This window comes from Falco naumanni, chromosome 5 (assembly GCF_017639655.2).
Source record: "Falco naumanni isolate bFalNau1 chromosome 5, bFalNau1.pat, whole genome shotgun sequence".
NCBI lineage: Eukaryota > Metazoa > Chordata > Aves > Falconiformes > Falconidae > Falco > Falco naumanni.
The window spans coordinates 23,264,552-23,284,639 of record NC_054058.1 but is presented as its reverse complement, the minus strand read 5'-3'; the positions used below and the strand labels follow the sequence as shown (position 1 = coordinate 23,284,639).

Sequence of the window (20,088 nt, the reverse complement as noted above, 5' to 3'; positions counted from 1 at the left end):
GCTGGTGCAGCTGTGCACAGCGACACTTTGCAACCATTTTGAAGCTAACTGTGGAGGCAAACCAAGAGGTTCTAAAGTGACACAGGTGACAGCATGCAAAGTTACAGCGGCTTGGTGTTTCACTGAAGCGCTCTCTGATTAGGGCAGTCCCACAAGGAGGTAATAGCTATCTGTTACTGAATGTTTTTCTGCAATAGATTTCAAAACAGGGCGACGTTACCCTGTTCATTTCAGGGCCAGGAGAAATGGAGGCGCTGGGTGCATGGTGAGGCACTGAAGCGCCTCAGGAAAGAGGAGGGCGCCTGGGTCTCCGTGGCAGTTGCAGCAGCAGGTAGAGAACAAGCACTGTTTGGGCTCCCTCACTCAAAAATACTAAGCGAGAAAAGAAAACCTGGGGGGTTCCACCCCTCACTGCACCCAGGAGCCAGTCCTAGCAGCTCCCCACCACACCAAGCAGCCGCAGCCACCCCCGGTAACCAGGCAGAGGGCCCGGATGGGGGGACGCGGGCCTGGCACCGGGGCTGAGGCACTGTCCTGGGCAGCCCGACAGCCAGCCCCCGCGCCCGGGGGACCGGAGCAGGAGACCCACCCGGGCCGAGGGGCTGAGGCCGGACACCAGCGAGGCCCGAGCAAGAGGCAGGGGCGGCTGAGCCCTCAGGCGAGGGCAGGCCGGGGCTCTCCGGTCAGCGGGGACGCTCCCCGTAAGCTCCCCGGGGGGCTCAGTCTCCGGCACTGCGTCCCGCCGCCTCGGCCCGACGTGGGAGCGGGTGGCGCGGCCAGGGCGCCCCTCCCCCGCACACGGAGGGGGACCCGGCAACAGCCGCGTGCTAGGGGACAACGGCTGCCGCTACCCGCCTGCCCAGACCCCGGCAGCGCCCGGCCCCGCCCACCCCCGGTGTCTCCGCCCCGTAGGCGTGGCCAGGCGGGCGCGGGGGGCCTGTTGTTGTGATGAGTGCCGGCTCCGCCCCCTCCTCGTGCACGGCCGCGCTGCCCCCCAGCCGCCTAGGCCCCGCCCACACCCCCCCTCACGCCTTTTGTCCACTCCCTGCGCCCCGCCCCGCCGGGCCCGTCCTGCACCGCCCCGAGTCCGCTCCCGCCACCCTATTCGCCCTCCCGTCCCGAGCCCCGCCCCCCCATGCGGGATCCCGCCCCCCCGCTTGTCCCCCCCGCCGCCCCGGGCCCATCTGTTCCCGGCGGCGCGGCGGTTGCACTGCAGGGCGCGGGCGGCGGCGCGGGGAGGCGGAGGAGGATGGGCCCGCGCAGCGGCGGCCGCCCGCGGCAGGGGCAGCAGCAGCAGCAGCAGCGCCCCCGCCGGCCCTAGCGCCCCCGCGCCGGCGCCGAGCCGCCCCATGCACGGCCGGCAGCGAGGGGGCAGCGCGGGGCCGCCGGGGGGCGGCCGCTGAGCGGCGTGGCGCCGGGGGGCGGGCGGAGCCGGAGCGGCGGCGGCACGCAGCCGCCCGCGGAGCGAGGCAGCGAGCGGGCGGGCGCGCAGGCAGGCAGGCAGCCGGCGGCCGCGGGAGATGTGCCCGGAGGAGGACGGCGGCTGCGGCGGCGGCGGCGGCGGCGTGGCCGGCACCGGCGGCCCCGAGGCGGCGGTGGCGCTGGACGAGCTCCGCTCCTGGTGGGAAGTCCCGGCCATCGCGCACTTCTGCTCACTCTTCCGCACCGCCTTCCGTCTGCCCGACTTCGAGATCGAGGTGAGAGCCCCGCGGCCGCCCTTCGCGTCCCGCCGGACAGCCGCCGGCCGGTCGCGCCCTAGCCCGCCGGCCGCGCTGGTGCTGCAGCGCCGTCACCGCTGCGCCCCCGCTGCCCGGCGGGTCGCGCGCGCACGGTGCTCCCCGTGCCCCGTGCCGGTGGGCGATGTGGCGGGGAGCGCCCCCCGGCCCCCCGCGGTGCGCTGCTGGATCCCGGCGTGATGCGCCGCGGGGTCTCCCCTCCGCTCGCAGCAGACACAGCAACTTCCCCGTCCCTACCGGCCGCGCTCGCAAACTTTCGGCGCGCCCGTCGCAGGGCACCGGCGAGCAGGGCCGCCCCCGGGCTCCGGGACCCGGCGGGGCGCACGGCGGGGGCAGCCGCGGGCGGAGCGGGGCCGGCCGCCGCCGGGCCGCATTGTTCCGCCGGGCCGGTGTCCGCACACAAAGGTGGCGGGGGGGGACGGACTCGGCACGGAGCCGGCGGTGGGTCCCCCGTGCCCAAAATGGTGGCGGCGAGAGGCGGGCCCGGCCCGGTAACCCCCCACCTCCCCCGGGGGTACCCGCGGCTGTTGTTGAGGTGGGGGGTGGGGGTGTCCCAGCCCGCTCAGCCCGTGCCCAAGTTGGTCCCTTTTGTTGGGAGGAGGAGGAGGTCCCCACCTGGCCGGTGCCGCTGCGGGGCGGGGGGTTGCGGCCGAGCCGGGCGGCGGGGGCTGCCGCCTTCCCGCATCCCAGCGAGCCGCGCCCGGGCCGGGCTGCCCCGCGGGGCACCGCGCCGCTCATTGTGCGGCGCCGCCGAGGCTCCGGGGCAGCCGCGGTGCGTTCGCCGCCGCCCTGGCCCCGCCGGGACAAAACTCTCGGCTCTCGGTACATTTCTACCCGTTTTCGTCTGTAACTTTCTCTCATGTGGTTTGTTTTCTTTTCTTTTTTTTAAGTCTTACTTTCGTGTGCGTGCCTAATGTTCCGTAAATATTGTGTGCTCTGGCTACAAATGTTACAAACAAAGTGTGTCCTGGTAGGAAATCTTTTGTGCTTGCTGTGAAAAGCTATTCTTGCCAGCGCGTTGGCAATAAACCGGGTGAATAACGTGGTGGCGTGTGTTTTTTAAAGACAGTAATTGCCCCGTGAATGCGAATTCCAAAGATGCTTAAAAGTTCAATGGGATGCGCGAAGCCCTGAAGAGCAAAACTCCTCCAGCAGGATGTGAATTTCTGAAGAGGGGGAATCCCTTATGCGGTGTGAAATCTTGAAAGGGGATAAGGTCTCTCAATGATGCAACTTCTTGCGAAAGGGAACTCCCCTCCCCCTCCTATTGATGCCAAACCATTAAAGGGGAGGCTCTCTGGGCCCAGCAGCGCAAAAGTCTTGAAGGAACCTGAATTTACAATGATAAAAGGGACAAGGCACTAGCCTTTCACCTTTGGAGGCAATTAGCATCTGGCTTGCTTCACAAATGAAGTAAATGTGGGCTCCCCTTTGGTTCCCGCAGCACGCTTAGGGTGGGGGAGCTACCATCACTCAGAACAAATTAACTTGCTTTTTTTTCGGGGGGAGGTGTGTGTGTGCTTGGGGCGAGGTGCGGGTTGGTGCTGGGGTGGCTCAGAGCAGAAGCAGCAGGCCAAAAATGTCGCCAGAAAACTCTGTGCATAGATGGCCTGCAGCGCGTGGCAGAAATGGGTTTTCAAGGCAGGCGTTCGTGCAAGGAACAGTGAAAATCCCAGTTAAAATTGGGATGCTGTGAGAGGATGGATGCAGCTGTCAGAACTCGGTGTCTTCAGGCACGTGGAGTCAGTCTCCTTCCCTGGCACGGTGTGAGCAGCACAGTACAGGCGGTTTCAAAACTTGCTGTTCCTTGAAGCTCACCATCTTGTTGCCCCTTGCCTGGTGTAGTCATTCCAGTCTCACGACTGGTTTGAGGGATATCTAGGAATGGTGCTCTGCACAAAGAGGTTGCCCAAACAGTTCATGGTGTGAAATGAATGGCCAGCAATGGGATTTACAATTCTTTAATTTTTTTAAAGAGTACTGCTCTGTGGTTTTTGATTTGTACTTTATTTGGCTGTGTAAAGAAGGCCTCACCCCTTGGTTTTGGACCTAATAATGCCAGTGCCCATTCTGGCTGTCTCACTGCTACATCTGTGGCGGGCTCTTGAGTTTCAGGGGTGTCTGAATAAAATGGAGGTGGCTGTCCTTGTAGGAGTTTGGGGAAATGCTAGGACGTAAGGCAAATATTAGGGGGAAATAAAACCCTAGCCAGCCACCAAAAATTGAAACAGTGCTCATCTACAAATAATGTTTTCTTGCTTTAGCTTTGCTGTTGTGGGGCGGTGTGCTTGTGACTGAATGATAACGGCTGAGAAGTTAATGCCTCTTCCCTCACAAGTTCTTGCCCTTGGTGGGTAACCCAGGGGTGAGTGCCCTGGTCCATTTGGATGCAAAGTAAAACAGGTGGTTTGAGTGAACCTGTTTTCTTGTGTGTGGAAGCAGAGATGGAGATCTTGGGCTCGGAGTGTTTCAGCTGGAGGATGTTCATGCTCAGACTCCTTGAGCTATGCAGCAACTGTTTGTCCGACTGCTGGGTATCTCTGGATGGCCTTACTCTGGATGCAGTCAGCTCTTCTTGGAGGATATTCTCTTCTTAGGTGGGCTGAGCTTCTCTCAAGTTAAATCCTGGTTGGTGGCTGTTTTTTTCTTGTTATGACAGTAGTGTATCTCCAGCTGGGAGTTTGGTGCTAAACTCTTACAACATCATTACAAAATGCAGAAATTTTAAACAAACATTAATTGTGCTTGTAACAAATATCCCCTGCTTTCTCCCTCCCTCTGATTTTAGCAGGCAGTGAGGTTAAGGTTTCACCGCTACAGTCTCTGCAGTCCCTGAACCAGACAAAAACTATCTGCCAGTATGTTTTTGGTGTTTTGGTTGGGTTTTTTAAAGCTGTAGTTATTTTTTGGTGTGTGTGTGTGTCCCCAATATTTTATTTTTTTTTTCTTTATGTGGGTCTGCCCATAGCTAGCTGGAAGGCTCTGTAATAATAGGCCATCTGGACCCATCCCTCCTGTGCCGAGCAGATTTGCTGGTGGTATTTGAGAAGTTTGCGGGCTTTAGTACAGGGAAGCAGCACGGAGCTCTTTTTTTTCTTTTTCTTTTTTTTCTTCTTTTTAATCGCAAGCCGTTTGCCCTCTACTTATTGGCCCGAAAGAAAGTGAAGCTTCCAGATGCAGGGCTGCCGTCAGCAGCTGGATGTCAGGAACCTGGGAAGCAGATGTTTTGTTTTTCTTTTTTGCTGGACAAGTGCGTAGCCAGAGACTACAGGGAAGGGGTGTCCAAAACTGAAAGAAAGAAGCGCATCCATCAGGCTGGGCCCTGGGCATTGTTCGGGGAGGGGGTGGGCGCAGCCGGCCCCCATGCTGGCTCCAGCAGATGCAGGCGCCTGAGCGAGGCACAGGGCTCCTCTTTTCAAATCTCTGCCGCAGCATCACCCGGCGAGGGACTCTGGAGGGGTTCAGCTATCGCCAGCGGGTCAAAAGTTCAGTGGGCCAGAAGCGGGTGCTCTGGACGTGTTCAGCTTCACGCCGTGTTTTTACGTGGATCTCTGAGGATGGCAGAGAGGCTTTTGCCTTCTGGGATGTTTTGTGTTTTTTTTTTTTCTCCTCCTCCTCCCCTTTTAAATGGCTGCCTTGTCGGCCATCTGCTGTGCAAAACTTTCATGCCACTTCAAAAGTGGGCTTTTAGTTGTGTTGGTTTGGTTGTTGTGGCTTCTTTTTTGGTGGCTAGTACAATCTGCACCAAGTGGGTTTGTCCTTACCTACTCTTAACAGTACTCCAGCAGGAGAAGGTCTGGCTGTATGGGGCACATAATTTATTTTTTTTAGTAGGCATTGCCTTGATGGACAGAAGGGATGCTTTCCACAATCAAGTTAGTACAGGCGATGATAGGGAGTGATTTGTTTCCCTCTTTAAGACCGGACTGTAATGTGGGACACCTCTTGTGACAAAGTGTCTCCTGGCCATGTGCCTTCCCCTCTGCAACAGAAATATCCTTCTGGCAACTGTAGGGATTGTTTGCTTCAAAAATATTAGGAGAATATTTAACGTTTTCAACCGTATTTCAGCACAACTTGAAAACACTGGATAGAAGCCAGCGTGGCACGGCCACCCAGCTCTTTGGCATGTGCTCCCAGGAGCTGTGGACTAAAACATTTAGCAACTTCTGCCTGGGTAGGTCGAGGGGAGGTGACTTTCCAGAACGTGCTTGAAAATAGTCAAAACATTGTTGTTAACTTAGTTTATTTGGAAAAGGGGGAAAAGCCACATTACACAGGGAAAACATAAATCTTTTCCTGTGGTTTTTAAAAGCGCCTTTGGGCAAATTGCCTCTGCTGTTAACTTCACTACTGCTTTAAGATGCTTTTCCTCGCCTCTTGCCCCTTCCTAGGGCTTCAGGTTCTGGCTCTACCTTTAGGTACGTTCCTCCCACCCACAGGCAGGGCACTGCTGGTCTTGCCCACCTTTTTCTTCCTGTAGTGCGGTATCTGACATGTCAGTCCTTGAACAGGCTCTTTCTGTCAGGAATATTATGTGGCTGTTACAAACCAGCGGCTGCTACTGCTCCCATGGGTCTCCCAGGAGGAGGAAGAGTGTGGAGAGAGGCAGAGCTGTACAGCAGCCCTGTGAAGGAGGGAGCAAACAACAGGGTTTCTTCTATCTGTGCAAACTGGATACAGCTTTAAAAGGAAAACATATCTTTTAATGTGTTAAATTAAAATTAGTTAAAAAAAATATCAGTTTTTCTTGTGAGGACAGGATGGTGAATATACTTTGACCTCTACTCTCCTGTCCTGCTGAAATTTCTCTGTGAAGCCCCTTGCTCTGTGCCCTCTGGGTGCATCCCTTGTGATCCATGACACCAGAAAAGCATAACCTTCCTGTTCTGTCAGTGGTTTATGTGGGGTTAATTGCACAGGCAGTGTGGTACCTTACCTGAGTGCTAAGCCTTCACAGCTCTCTTTAGCTATTCTGGTCTGGTGCTGCATTATTATTTGTATTACAGTAGCATGTACAGCATCTACTGATGCCTCATCATGTTGTATGATAGCTGAGATGGCCAGGTAGCTTCTGATCAGAAGAATTCAGATTCTAATTAAGATCAACATGACAAGTAGGTGCTGCAAGCTGATGAAAATGTCAGTGAATTAATGTAAGTCAGCTGTACTCATAGAGGGTAAGTCTGAGTTGGTTTAAATGCTTTTTCAGTAGAATAGTTCAGGCATTAGGATATCCATCCCATTGGTGGTAGGCAACATTACAGTTGAAGGGACTGGGCATTAATTGTCTGAAATGAGAGCAAGCAATAGATCTGCTTACTAAAACTTCACTCTCATGCAAAGCACTCTGCTTTAGAAAAAGCAGATTATCTGAGGAAAGGTAGAGTAATTGGCAGTGCAGGGAGAGGTGCTGTACAGCAAGTAGACAAGGTTGGAAAAAATGGTGGACTTCAAACATACCGAAGTCAGTCCCATTGTGCAGAGACCCATTTATAGACTGCAGTGTGAATTTGGGTCTTATACCACAGTCACTCCCTGGTGACTCTGCTTCCCCTGGGCAGCATTGGCTTCATCAGAGTAGAGGGTGCAAACTGAGTATTTTTTGTTTGAAAATCAAGTTTAAGTACCCAAATGAAATGAAGGGTTAGTACTATTTTTATTGTTCTTTCTACCTGTCCCACCCACTGTTTGGTTTAGTTGCTTTGGTAGTGCCCCATCCCTCTCCCCACGTCTGTTCCAGTAGCAGTTTTGCTGGTCTTCACTTTTGCTGCCTTAGTTATTCTGTTCATAATAGAATCATTAACACTCTACGTGTCAGTACTGGGCTCTAGAGTTCATTGAGATTAATGGAGGGGGAGGCAGAGAGATACTTCTCAGAGCTGTTGTTTCAAGTGGTCTGCAAATTGGAAAGCATTATATCGGTTTCTATTTCAAATGCAAGTCACATCTCTCCCAACTGTAGATCTTAAACTTTTTAACAAGTGTTTACATTTTATATAATAAGACTCTAGTGTAATTGGATACAAAAAGAAGGAATAGGTAGTTCAGGAAGCTGATATGTGAGTTAAAACATTAACTTAAGCCTATGAAAAGAAACAAGAAGTGACTGCATGAAGCCAAAGGGTGTCTGAACAATGGATACGGAAGGTTATTTTGACAGCAACATTTTGAATGGATCTGCGTTAGGTGACAGGGGAGTTGGGGAATGACTGTCGAAGGAAGAAGGGAAAGAGGAACATGATAAGAATTTCAGAGATTTGGATGGGAGTACCTGGGGCTTGATATTACAGGTTTTCTGTGGTGTTAATAGTTGGAGGCAGTTATCTCTTCTGCTACCTCAGCGGACTCTGAAAATCATGTCTGGTGTTAGCCGAAGTGTTTGTGCACCCACGAGTTTAACATTTTAAGCTGAACTTACTTAAAAACCGGGTAAAGATAATGTGCAAGTCTTTCCCTGCTAGAAAAGAAGTTTTGTGTAGTAGCTTACATATGACTTTTAAAGCAGTTTGCTTTGTTTACAGAGACTGCCACAAATGTGTACCAATTCAATGCAGCTGATGTAAACTTCTACATAGTGCATCTAAATTAGGCTTCAAAAGTTTGTTCCTTTTGGAATTTGCTCTAACCAAACCAGCTAAAAAGTAACACCTTTAAAGTGTTACAGCTTTATATGTAGACCTGCTTAACTGCAGTCTTTCTCTGCCAGCGAATAATGCCGGCAGGGCTGTGCCATTCTGCCCCTGGCATCTGTTAAGTGCCTGCATGAAGGGTGAAGAATTAACTTTTGTAATGGCAATGGATGCTTTCATAGACTTCTTTCAGGCAAAAAATCTCAAGAAAAGGGCTATAGGAAGAAATGACAACAGCCAGGGAGTTAAAAGTGACCGAATTAAAAGTTTATCATGTAAACCTTATTTTAGGTAGGTATGAAAATTATTTCCCCCCCCTCCCTCGTTACCAGAAGCAACAGCATCTGCTGTGGTGGTGGGAACAATGCAGCCTAGTGATTCCTCCTTCCTTACAGTAGAGAATCCTGTTAAACACACAAGGCTGTGCCTCAGAGTGTATCCTTTCAGCAGGCTTGTTCCTTTTAATGGGTGCCCATTCCTGGGGTCTCCATTGTTTCACCAACAATAGCACTAGGGGCAGCTGATTTGGTTGACAGAAAATGCGTTAATTTAACAGATCTATTCCCTTTAGCCGGTCTCCTTCCTATTGTGCCCCAGTTCTCTCCCAGTTCCTGGGGAGGAGGGCCCTGAGAGCAGGGTCTGTTAGGTGGAGGGCTCCTGCAATTAGGAGGGGTTTGCAGCCTTTTGTGTGAGGAACAGAAAACAGCTGATGGGGGCAAGTGGTGCTAGTGCAGTTTGCTTACTGCCAGAAAACACATTTTTCTGGGTTTTTTGGGGGGCTTTTAAGCCTGCCTTTACTGGGGACAGGGGAATAACTTGACACTACAGGCTGATGGCAGTCAAGGTCTTTGCTTTGCTTGGAGGTGGCCTCGCAGCCCAACGTGGCAACTCCTTTCAGACCTGGCTCAACTTCTTGACAAGCTTTTTATATCCTATAAATGCTTAGCTAAAACACACGCTTTCCACTGAAAAAGTTATGCTGCTGTTATCTAGAGTAGGGCTGCTGAGGGCTGGCTGGAGAAGGCAGTGTGTAGAGCTAATACTGAACTATTTGAAACATGAGGGGTATAAGGGTCCTCAGGCCACCTTTGCCCTAGGTCAGACCACCAGTTTAATGTAGTTTTAGAACTCATCTGGTTTAAGCAGTGCAAGCTCTTCACCCTAGATGTACTTATGCTGGTTCAGCTCTTCCCTGTAATAACGTAGCTTAGTTCAGCAGCAGTGTGTGTGTCTTTGCTGGTTTTTACATTGGTGTGTTCAGCCTGGTGGGAAGGAGGGCACATGCACTGCTGAGGGAGCAGTGAAATCCAGAGCTTTGGTTTTGGGAGCTACCACAAGGAAGATCTCGCTCCCTTTCAAGCCCTTGCCACACTTTGGACTCTTGTGGTCTGCCCTTCCCTGGCACCAGCCTAGCTGCTCACTGCATCGTAGCTGGGCTTTTGAGGGTGTTGTAGTCTTGTGATGGGAGCGGGACCTCATGTTTTTGGTGGCCACAAGCTGCCAGGTCAATCTGCCATGGCTCTTAAGACTTTAGCCTTAGCTTAGTTCTGGTTGCTGGGGCTGGTAATGTAAAGGAGCTCTGGAGGGTCTTTTTTGACCTCATTGGTAAAGCCATTAATTCTCTGGCTCTTTCTCTCCAGCTAAGGCTGCTGTAAAGGGGCTGGAGCTTTGCGTGGTCAAAGGGTTGGAAGGCAGAGCTAGTTTTCTCATTTTTGGTGAGCCCCATACACAGGCAGTTGTGTGGCACCAAAAATATCTGTATATCCATAACACAAGGCAAAGAGGGTTGTAGGGTTTTAGATTCTTGCTTGGGGTTTTTTTGTTTGTTTTAGGAGGCAAAGGGTGAGAGTTCATTTAAAGAGCTTGACTCTTAATAGAGCTTGTCATTGTTGCTAATATAAAACAAATGAGCATGGGAGAGGAGTCGAAGGCTCCCTCTTCTGGTGTGCTGCGAAGGTTCAAACGCTGAAAAATAACCGAGAAAAAAAAAAAACAACAGCAAGCAAGACCCCTTCCATGCTTTTCTGTAGTATTTTAAGACCTCGCTTAGGCCTAACCCTTCAGCACATAGGTTGCTCCTTGACTCCTGAATAAGTAACATTAAAGGCGCTCTGTAAAAGTGAAATGTATTTTCAAATGCAAGCTGCACTGTGCTTGCGAGTAAAAGTGAGTCCTGTTTTCAGAAGGGTTCCCAGTCTGAATGTGGAGGACGGCAGCCCTTCTTGTCTCTGTATCTGACATTTCTCAGTGCCTCCCTTTACTTTTTTTTTTCTCCTGCATTCCCCTCTCACAAAGATCATGCCTTGTTCCATACAGCTCCCAGGCCGCATGTGTGCATTGGCATGTAAGCATGTTTGGGATGATTGCAGGGGCCAAGTATGGTGGTGAGCACTCTATAGAAACTGCATGTCTAAGACTCCAGCGCTCCTCTTGCTTTTGGTTGAGTCAGCCAAGAATTCAGAAGTTATTAATGGGTGATTGATGGAGAAATGTTCACAAGGAGTAGCACTTGGTTGAGATTTTTAGGTGAGTTTTCTAAAAAAAACTTGCATAAAGTGCCAGTTGTGAGTACCTCTGAAATTAATAGGATTTCAGGGCATTAGTGAAGTGACTTTTTTTTTCGTTCCTGTTTTTGTATTCTTCACTGGAGTATTTGACATCACATGGCCATTTTCCCCGTGTTGTTAGTGTGGACTCATGAGCAGTGTCTGGTGGAACCCAGGGACATCAATTCTCAAGCTGCCTTCCCACGGCAGCTCCTGCCACCCGTCACGGATGGCAGTAAAACTGCTCACCCGGATTAAAAACCACAACACTTTTTCAAGTGAGCTATGTCTACCCAGGAGCGGTTCTCCCGGCCGGCTCCCTCCACAGCCCCACAAAAGGGTTGTACCAGCATGACTGAAGCAGTGGCACAGGAATGGAAGCAGGCATCGGGGAGGGGAAGGACTTTTTATAGCTGACACTTCTGCTGAAAGAAATGCTTATCGCACTGCAGGCCGTGGGTAGCAGGTGGAGTGAGACTGCACAGGTAACGAGGTCATGCAGCAAGGGGGGCACCTGGGGAAGAATTCCCTTATCAGCCTCTGTGAAAGGGTTTTGGGGTTTGTTTTTGGTGCTATATCAAAGCTTGCTATAGCTCTTCTTTCTTTTGTAAGAGCATTCTGGCAAGAAGAAGTTTAAATAGAAATTGGTGATCCTTTAAATTGTTCCTTCCAAAGTCAAACCTGATTGTAAAGGTGAAGTCAATTAAACTTCACTGTAGCTGACAGTCTTGCACAAAACCAAAATAGGGTAAAATTTTATTAGCTTTCTTAGAAATTTAGGCTTAAAAAAAAAAAAAAGCACAACCAAGCCATTTTCCCCAGAAAAGTTTCCCTTATGCTCTGGTCACCCAGCAATGCAGGTATCTATGCATCAAGATCTGCTTGCTTGTGCTGAGGAGGCTGGAGCAGCTTGCCTTGTCGGACAGGGCAGCCATGTAGAATAAACAGAGAGTAGCAGTCTCGATTTCCTTTCTTTCAGCCCAATACAAGGTGCCAAGGCACAGAAGACTATTTTGCCCTTAAGATAATTGTGTGTTGGAGAGGATCAAAGAGCTTGAGGGGTTGGGTTTTTTTTTTTGGTTGAAAGGGGATTTTCTCCATGGACAGCTGCAGTAGTGCATTAGTAGTGCAATGGATTATCTTTCCATGATCTGTAGGATCTCAACCAGCTATCGAGGGGCCCCACTGAAGGCTGCTGCTTGGGGGAGGCAGAGTGAAAGTCTCCTGTAACAGGGAGACCTGTAATGCCTGGGAGCTCGGACCACTTGGCTCCCTGTGCCCCAGCAGGGCAGGTGGTGCTGGATATTCTTAGACTGCAGATAGTGCTGCAGAGCATGGGGAAAGGCAGCCCAGCTCTTGGTTATGATTAACTGCAGCTGATGCCCTGCATCCCCCCTGCTCTCCGATGGAAGTGCTTATTAAGGAATGTGAGAAGGGAGCTGATTCCAGCTGCTGCGGCATCCCGTAAAGGGCAATGTGTAATTTGGGAGGGTGTTACGAGTCCCTCGGCAGAACAAACTACTCACTGTAGTAAATGTCTGACCTGCCAAATGCCTGGACTTTCTCATTTTGGGAAGTTTTGGATGATGGCTGAGCCGCAAATAGCAGTGGCATTGAGAGGGAGTCCCTTCACATTCGTGGGTGGGTATCCTGTATCCTTGCTCTGTGCTTGTCAGTGGGGAGGGGTGAGGTGGCCCACATGGCCTGACTGCTGCAAGGGTGGCAAGAGGGGACGGGACAGGGCTTGGTGCTATCAGAGGTGGAGATCAGGTCATGCTGTGCTTCCCTGACCTGGTATCGGGGCTGGGAGATGAGGGGGCTGGAATGTGCAGGGCGGTGGAGCTGTCAAGGAATGCGGGTCCCCAGGTGGCCGCTTCAGTCGCTTCTGCTTAAGTCAGGCTCGAATTGCATCTGCGCTGGTTAATAAGTGTCGGGGTGGCTCTGCTGTGGCAGGTTCTCCTGCGTGCGCCTCTGGAAGTTAGCGGGATGCCAGAAATACGGGGGCGACAGTAGCATCTTCGTAGGCAAAAAAACTCACCCCCTTGGCATTTTTAGATTTTTCTGCTAAATGTAATGACACAAGTTTGACCACTTTTGGGGGTTTTCGTGGTTGGTTTGTGGTTTTTTTTTCCTCCTTTGACAAGTGAAGCACGAGCTGGGATGAATGCAGCTTTGGATTTCAGGGCTGAGTTTTTCTCAGGACAGGCAGTTAGAGAGACTTGTCTTTTGTAAGCGGGACTGGTTTGAGAATTAAAGGATGAGCATGGACTGCCATATGATGTTGTGTTGTTTTTCCTTGGAGGAGTAACTACAATTTATAATGATTGCCTAGTTCATAGCCAGTTGGCAGGAAGGCTGTTGCGAAGGGATTGATTATTAGTGGATGCTTCATTGTGCTGTCCAAGCCTGAATTTCTTGATCTAACCGGTTTCCTTCATTTGCAATGGCTGTAGTCAGCAGAGAGGAGAGGAGAGATGTCTCTCCACTCAGCAGCGCTGTTTTTTGTTCATGGGATATGCTCAGGAAAAAAAGGGTCAAGAAAAAGTGTCAACACTTAAGTGTTCTCATAGAAAGCCAGCTGGCTGGCTGGCTGGGGACTGCTTGCAATTTTTCTGCTTCCTCTTGGGATTCTCTCTGTATTTGTTTTCAGCATAGGGACTTAAACAAAACTAGTGATGTTTGGTGTGAGTGTCCTGGTGGCTCTGCTCTTTTCCTGGTAAATGCGCCGGGAGAGTGGAAGTGTCACCGGGAAGGTGATCTCGCGCTCAGAAATGCAAAGGCACGCTGGCAGCTGTGGCAGTTGGAGCTGAGTTAGCATTTAAACCGGCAGTAGAGGACACACAGCAGTACAGATGCAGCAGCACAGGCTTGGACAGCAACATCTGTCGGGCTCCTTGCATAAATGCTGGGATGGTTTGGCTGTGCTGAACCACATCCTGCTGCAGCTCCTCTGATAAGCCTGGGCTAGATAATTAAAAGTTTGCATGTGTGCAGCTATGCAAAAAGCAGCCGTGCCACTGCTGAGTGGTGGAGTAGCCAGTGCTGCTCTTTGGGAAAGGGGGTCTCTGAGCTGGGTCTGAGCAGGAGCAGCCATGTGAGTAAGGGGCCCGTGGAGGAGGTGGTGTGGAGGAGGTGGTGTGGCGGGCGTGGGCTGGGCTGCACCCCCGGCTTTGCTGCCTTGCCGGGCTTAGGCTGAACGGTAGCAGTTGCAAGCGGACAGCTGAGCTAATACTTGAAAAGGGGTGGAAGACTCCATGCCAGGTCTTGGAAGTTTGATACTTAACCCTCTGCTTGTCTGCTCCTTTCCTCCTCCACTCCCAAAGCCCCTCTCGGGCTCTGTGTAAGTGTCCCAGTTCTTGCAGCTGCGTTAATTGTAATGGGTCATTTAGTCCTGAAATCCCTGTTTAAAAGGGGCAAGTCCTTGCCTCGTGTGACAGCTGCCGCCTTGCACTTTTCCCCAGGCTGGAAATAACTGCATATGACACAGGAGCAGAGCGTGGTGTGGGGGAGGGAGGCGGGTTTCTGGCTTCCTCTTAGTGCTATAATGGCTTTGCTGTGTGACTCTTATCCCATGTGGACAATAGCAGAGCCATGCCCCACATATTTAGCAGATCTCTCAATTGGCAGTGCCTAGGCAATTCGCTTAACAGCCTGGCGCTCTTAGGGCTCTGGTCGACTGAAGTCTCTCTGGGCATCTGGGAGCGAGAAGAAAGGGATGCATCGTGGGGGTGACCAGGACCAGGATGCCTGCCTGGAGCATCGAGGAGCCTCTCTGGAGCCAATGTGGCCACCCATCTGGAAGGGGTAGCTGCACTGTTCTATGCAGAGGCAGAGAAAACGAGAGGGAAGGCAGAAAGGTTTCTACTCCCTGCTCCCATTCCCTCTCCAAAATCCAAAGCCTTGAGCCCATGGAAACCTGGCCAGCTTTTCCTTCTAGCTGAAGGGCTGTCTCCTGATTGGAATGACAGCTTTGAACTGGAAGACATTATTTCATTAGCGTGCTAATCAGATACAGAGATTACCTGATTGGCTACTTAATAATTAAATGAAGTTGCCTGTAATTCTTTGAGCACACACAGAACTAATTAAATTAACCCTTCACTGCCCTGCGTGCCTGGGGTGCACTTTTGTGAAATAGAGAGGGCAGCTTCCCCAATGTGGGGACTGTGAGCAGAAAGGGGTGTGATGGTCACAAAGAAGCCAGTGCTGGACTGCCAAGGTGGTCTTTCTTATCGAGAGCCTGGAGAGGAGAAGATGACACACTGTTACACGCTCCAGTTCAGTTGACCTTTGACGTACCTGATAGGTGATTAGTATGTCTGGCAGTGCTCCACCAACAAATCTTGTCCCTGAAAAGCCTAGAGAATGCACTGGGCTTATGGAAGTTGGTGCCCCACCACATGCTGTAAACCAGTTGATGGCTTTGTATTGCCTAATGAAGAGCAAAGTATTAGTGGAGAAAGATGCACTTCACAGTTCTTTAGGAGAAACAATGAAGTGGAGAGCTGCTGATGTTCTTCCCTGTCTCCACTGGCACAAGGCCCCAAACAAGCCAGGATGTCTCCATGCATTTAACAGAATTCCACTAATGAAACTTGTTGACCACCTGTTTCTCTCTACTGCTTCAGTGGCTGCTTGAGGAACTGCATTTTGCACAGGCTCACAGGAATACAAGTGTGTTTCCTATAGTTTGAGGAGGACACGAAGTCGTAACGGTGCCATAACTTTCCTTTACTACAGATTTTTTGAAAAAAATGTGAAGATTAATGATCAGAAAGCTTCCCTGTGTTTTCCAACCTCACATTTTCCAGCCCTAATGCTGTTGCCCAGGCTTTCAGCTTCTGTAATGCTAGAGGTGTGGTGTAGAGTTTGAAATTCACAGTGAAAGGCTAATTTTTATAACCTGTAAGAATATTGTTATCATGTTAGAGACACTCTGTGTTCAATTATTTCATCGCAAGGATGGAGAGTCACATCTATAATTTTTTTGTGTCCCTTTTTAGTACTGAACACTAGGTTGAGGCAACAGGAAAACTACCTTGTAATAATCTAACTCTGTTCCCTTGCTGCTGCCACAATCTCCTTCTAGACTTTGCCCATACATGTTAAAATGAAACTGTCAAATTAAGCACATTTCACTGTCATCCAAAGCTAAACTTGGCAGAGAAGGGCTCTTGGACCTTCTGGCCTAAGTTACCCACGGCTGGCTTCAGCTACCCCAGTAGGAAATTGCTGCTCCTCCATTCGTGGCATGCAGGATGGCTTTCCCCGTGGTGTGTGTTGCTGGATCTGTCCTCTTCTCCCCTGAAGACTGGTGGTAGCAGCAGTGCCCTTGGGAGTCAGGGGACCATCAGCAGTGATCCTCAGAAGCTTCTGAGCTACTGCTTTGTCTTTAAAATCTGGGCTCCGCATGATAGGCCGTCCAAAATGCCTGCCAAAACAGGTCAGGAGACAGAAGAAAACAGGGAGGATGGGAAACAAAAGGACAGCTTTCAGGGTATTTAGGTGGTTGTAGTGCTCCCTCCAGTAGGGAGCATTTGTTGGTGAGAAATGATCCCATGTTGACTCCATAGAGATGTGGGTATGCCAACAGTCTGAAAGAAGAGCAGGGTAAGCAGAGAGGAGGCTTGGTGAGTCTTGATCATGTGTCCCTGTTGACCCCTGAGATTTAGTGACTCTCCCTCTAAGGGAAACCATCGGGCCTGTTCTCCCCACCGGCTGGCCTTTGCTGTCCTTCCGACAGGCCCCATGCTGTCCTGTGGCAGACCCAGAGCTGTGGTGCCCACCTCCGAGTCCGGAGCTGGGGTCTCAGGGAGGGTGCTGCTGCCATTTTGTGAGCAAGCGGGCAGCCATTGCTCTTAAAACCGTGGGTCTGGGGGAGGTGGGGAATGTGCGTTCAGCACACACAGGGTCAAGCTGGAGCCCAGCTGCAAAAGCCAGTCAGGTTTTAGTATTATTAATATTTGATGGTGTCCTGCTGTAAAAGGACAATAAGTAAGGCTAGCAGGTCTGTGCCTGGCCTGTTGTTGCAGTAAAAAGCTGTTTTTTGAGGACATTTCTGAAACAAAGGACATTGTAGTGTGTGGTGGAAGTGGCCATTTAAATGCATCTGACCATAAAGATGCTTGCCTGCCAGCAATTTTGGTACTGGCGCTCATGGGACCCACTCCTGTGGGTAAAATCATGCTCGGTAGGACAGAGCCTGAATGCCAGAGATTCTGTTTGGGGATGGAGTTCAGGGAGGCTTTTTACCTCTTGTGTCCTCCTCTTTGTTTTTGTTTATGGGTTTACAAAGTCAGATTAGCATTTCAATGTTGGAGGTGAAGGCCCTTGGGCTGGGGTGGAAGGCTGGCTGGCTTATCTGGTTTGGGATTACTGCTCCTTTCCCAGCAGCCAGCCTTCCCGAGCTCTGGCGAGGGGCAAAGCCTGAGGCTTCTCCCTGTTGGGAATGTGCCCAAGCTGCAGCTACTCCTCCAGATGAAGCATAAGGTAGATGGGCAGTGTCACCGTGAAGGGTAATTAGCCTTCTTTTCAGGCAAGGATAATTTTTTTAAAAATTGTTTTAAATGGAAACACAAGCTGGGGGGGTGGGGACAGATGACGATGACACACTAAAAACCAAGAGCGCTGAATCCAGAAGCTGTTCACTTATTCGGGTTGTAGCTGCTGATCTAATAGAATGGTGCCAGTCCACAAGCTTGGCTTTGCTTTGATCCTGGGAATCTCACATCCACAGTCCTATTACTTTAATAAAACAGTGTATTGAATAAAGGAAAAGCCTTTGCCCTGTTCCTCCCCCTGTCAAGCATAATGCTGTGTTCGGTCACAGCGGTGCAAATTTGGAGCAAGTCCAGCGGGTGCAAGTCTATGTACTCCAGATTTATGCTGTAATTGCAGAAAGCAGTGTCTAAACTGAAATCAAAGTTTTCTTTTGGGGATATCCGCTGTTTGTTAAGTAGAGCTGACTGCTGCTCCATGTGTTACCCAATCTGTACACTGAATATGGAGTGCTATAGGAACAGTCTTACATGCTCCTGTAATGCAAGACTGTTGCATGTGGTTGAACTTGCAAACTTAAGTTTACACAAAAAGGTTAAAGAGGTAACAAGTATAAGAACTTACTTGTCTTTACTGCTTCTTTATTCTGAAGAAAGATTGAAGGTGTTTTTTTTTTTTTTAACCTTCCCCCAGTTTGATTAAACTGCTCATATGTCTTTTCCCCCCTATTTGAAGAATACAGGGCACTGTATTCTTTGGTGAAAGGTCAGTCTAAAAAAAAAAATATCTCAGCTTGTAGCTATTAACAAAAAGTGTTTTGAGTCTGAGTAAAAAATCTTTCCCTAGACTAGTTTCATCTTATTGGCTGTCTCAAGTCAAGTCCTAATTTTTTTATCCTAGTACAAGATTTTATAACTGCCAGTACTTCGTGCTGCCTCTCTTCTCAGGCTTGGGCACTGTGTACCTCTTCATTCCTTGCTGCCCTCCGTATTGCTGTTTGTCTGCTCTCTGGGAGAGAAGTCATTCATGGTGCCAATATGTTAAGCTGTTGAGAGAATGGGGAGAGATGAGATGAAGGTATTGTTATACTGGAAGGTGTAAATTGGTGCTATCAACCGCTTGTTTGATTTCTAGACAATTACGACAGTGCTTGAAGTTGTGTCTGAGCTGAACAAATGGCTGGGGCTCTGCAAGTTCCCCATCTTCTCTGGTTTTTTGAGTGCTTTCTTCCCTGCTGCCACCCAAAAAATTTAGCAGGGCTGTACACGCTTGAGCCAAGAGGATGTGCCTGCATGTTGAGGAGTTAGCTGGGTGTACTACAGAGAAGTTACCACATCACATGTTAGCCCTGGCCTAGCCTGGTGGCTTGGCAGGGGCAGGGTGAGGAGCTAGGGCATGGGTAGGAGGTGCTGAACAGTGTGGTCTTTCTGTGTTCCTTAGGAGCAGAGGGACAAGTTTACTTGGGTGATGTTTTCTTCTGTGATGTTTTCTGGTTAACAGGTGGATGCTTGACATTACCTAGGGCAGAGCCCTCTTGTAGGACAAATACCCAGCTGCCACAAACAACCTCTTATTTGTAGTCTGGGACTTCTGCCCAGAGAGAGGGCAAGTGAGTGTCTCCATTCCTCCCCCTGTAGGAGGGATGACGAGGTCTGACCTGTGGCACCAGAAGAGTGGCTTGTTCCTCTGCAGCTGAAGAGGAGGAATCCTTTGCTGTCCTTTCTCCTTATAGCTGGGAAGTAAGGAACCTCCTTATTTTCCTGATTTATTTTTCTACTTTTTCCTAGCTGTAATAAGAAGCGGGATGGGGAGTGGCACCTGCTGCATCTTGGAGACAGGTTCATTCATTAATGCCACCTCCTTCCATCAAAAGGTCCAAGGTGTGTTGACTGTTACTCAACTGCACCTTTGTGTGGACCTCTTAGCATTCATATAGACACATGCATCCATTCCCCAATGCTTGTTCATCACATTCCTTTGGTCATGATGGGTGGAGTATTGCTGCACTGGTGCCGTACCCTGGATGTGATGGCTTTGCTCGTTGCTTTTCCCGGCCGGTTGTGGTGTGCACCTGGTTTTGTGTTATGTCATACATGGAGAACAGAGCTAAAGAAGGCATCTGAACAGAGAGAAGTAACACTAAATGGAGACTGAGACCTTGAAGGTGTGATCTGTGAAGACCATTATGAAAGGAAGGCCAGTCAAGACTTGATTTCAGGAAAGGCTGGTGAGGAAATCCCAATATAAAGTAATAAAAATATATAGTCAGAAGGAGCCTCTGGAAGTCTCTAGTCCAACCTCTTGCTTGGATTGAGGCTGTCACCCGCAGTAGGTTAGGTTAACCGTGGTCTAAAGAATGCATAATGCTCTTCTCGGTTCTTTTTCCCACCCCTCAAAAAAGAGAGCAGAATTCTCACAAGAATTGTTTTAAGAGAACACTTAGCAAAGCACAGTCTAAAACCTGTTTGCTGAAATTCAGCTTGGGCAGAAGGGGAACTGGGAAGCAAGGGTGCGAAAGGAAGGCAGGGATACACCTTTTGCTGGTGTGTTTTTGAAATTCCACTTGAACTGGTAATAAGACAGGGTTGGAACCTGCCAGTTGTTTTTCTCATTCTGCAGGGAATAGTTTGCCTTTTGAGGGATGGTTGTTGCCTGTGCACTGATACTTCACTTCAG

At 50.2% G+C, this 20,088-nt stretch overlaps 1 protein-coding gene across 3 annotated transcripts in view; it reads left to right on the top strand.

The window, feature by feature from the left end:
- The first annotated feature begins 1,220 nt into the window (after window positions 1-1,220).
- Window positions 1,221-20,088, top strand: part of LOC121088784 (cat eye syndrome critical region protein 2) — a 102,623-nt gene continuing 83,755 nt past the window's right edge. For 2 of the 3 annotated variants that reach the window (XM_040595345.1, XM_040595344.1), the window contains exon 1: window positions 1,221-1,697. In XM_040595345.1, coding sequence (XP_040451279.1) covers window positions 1,521-1,697 — 177 coding nt within the window. In that variant the 5' untranslated portion in view covers window positions 1,221-1,520. Of the gene's footprint in view, window positions 1,698-13,935; window positions 14,009-20,088 lie in introns of those variants that run through there. The other variant, XM_040595346.1, reaches the window with a different exon arrangement.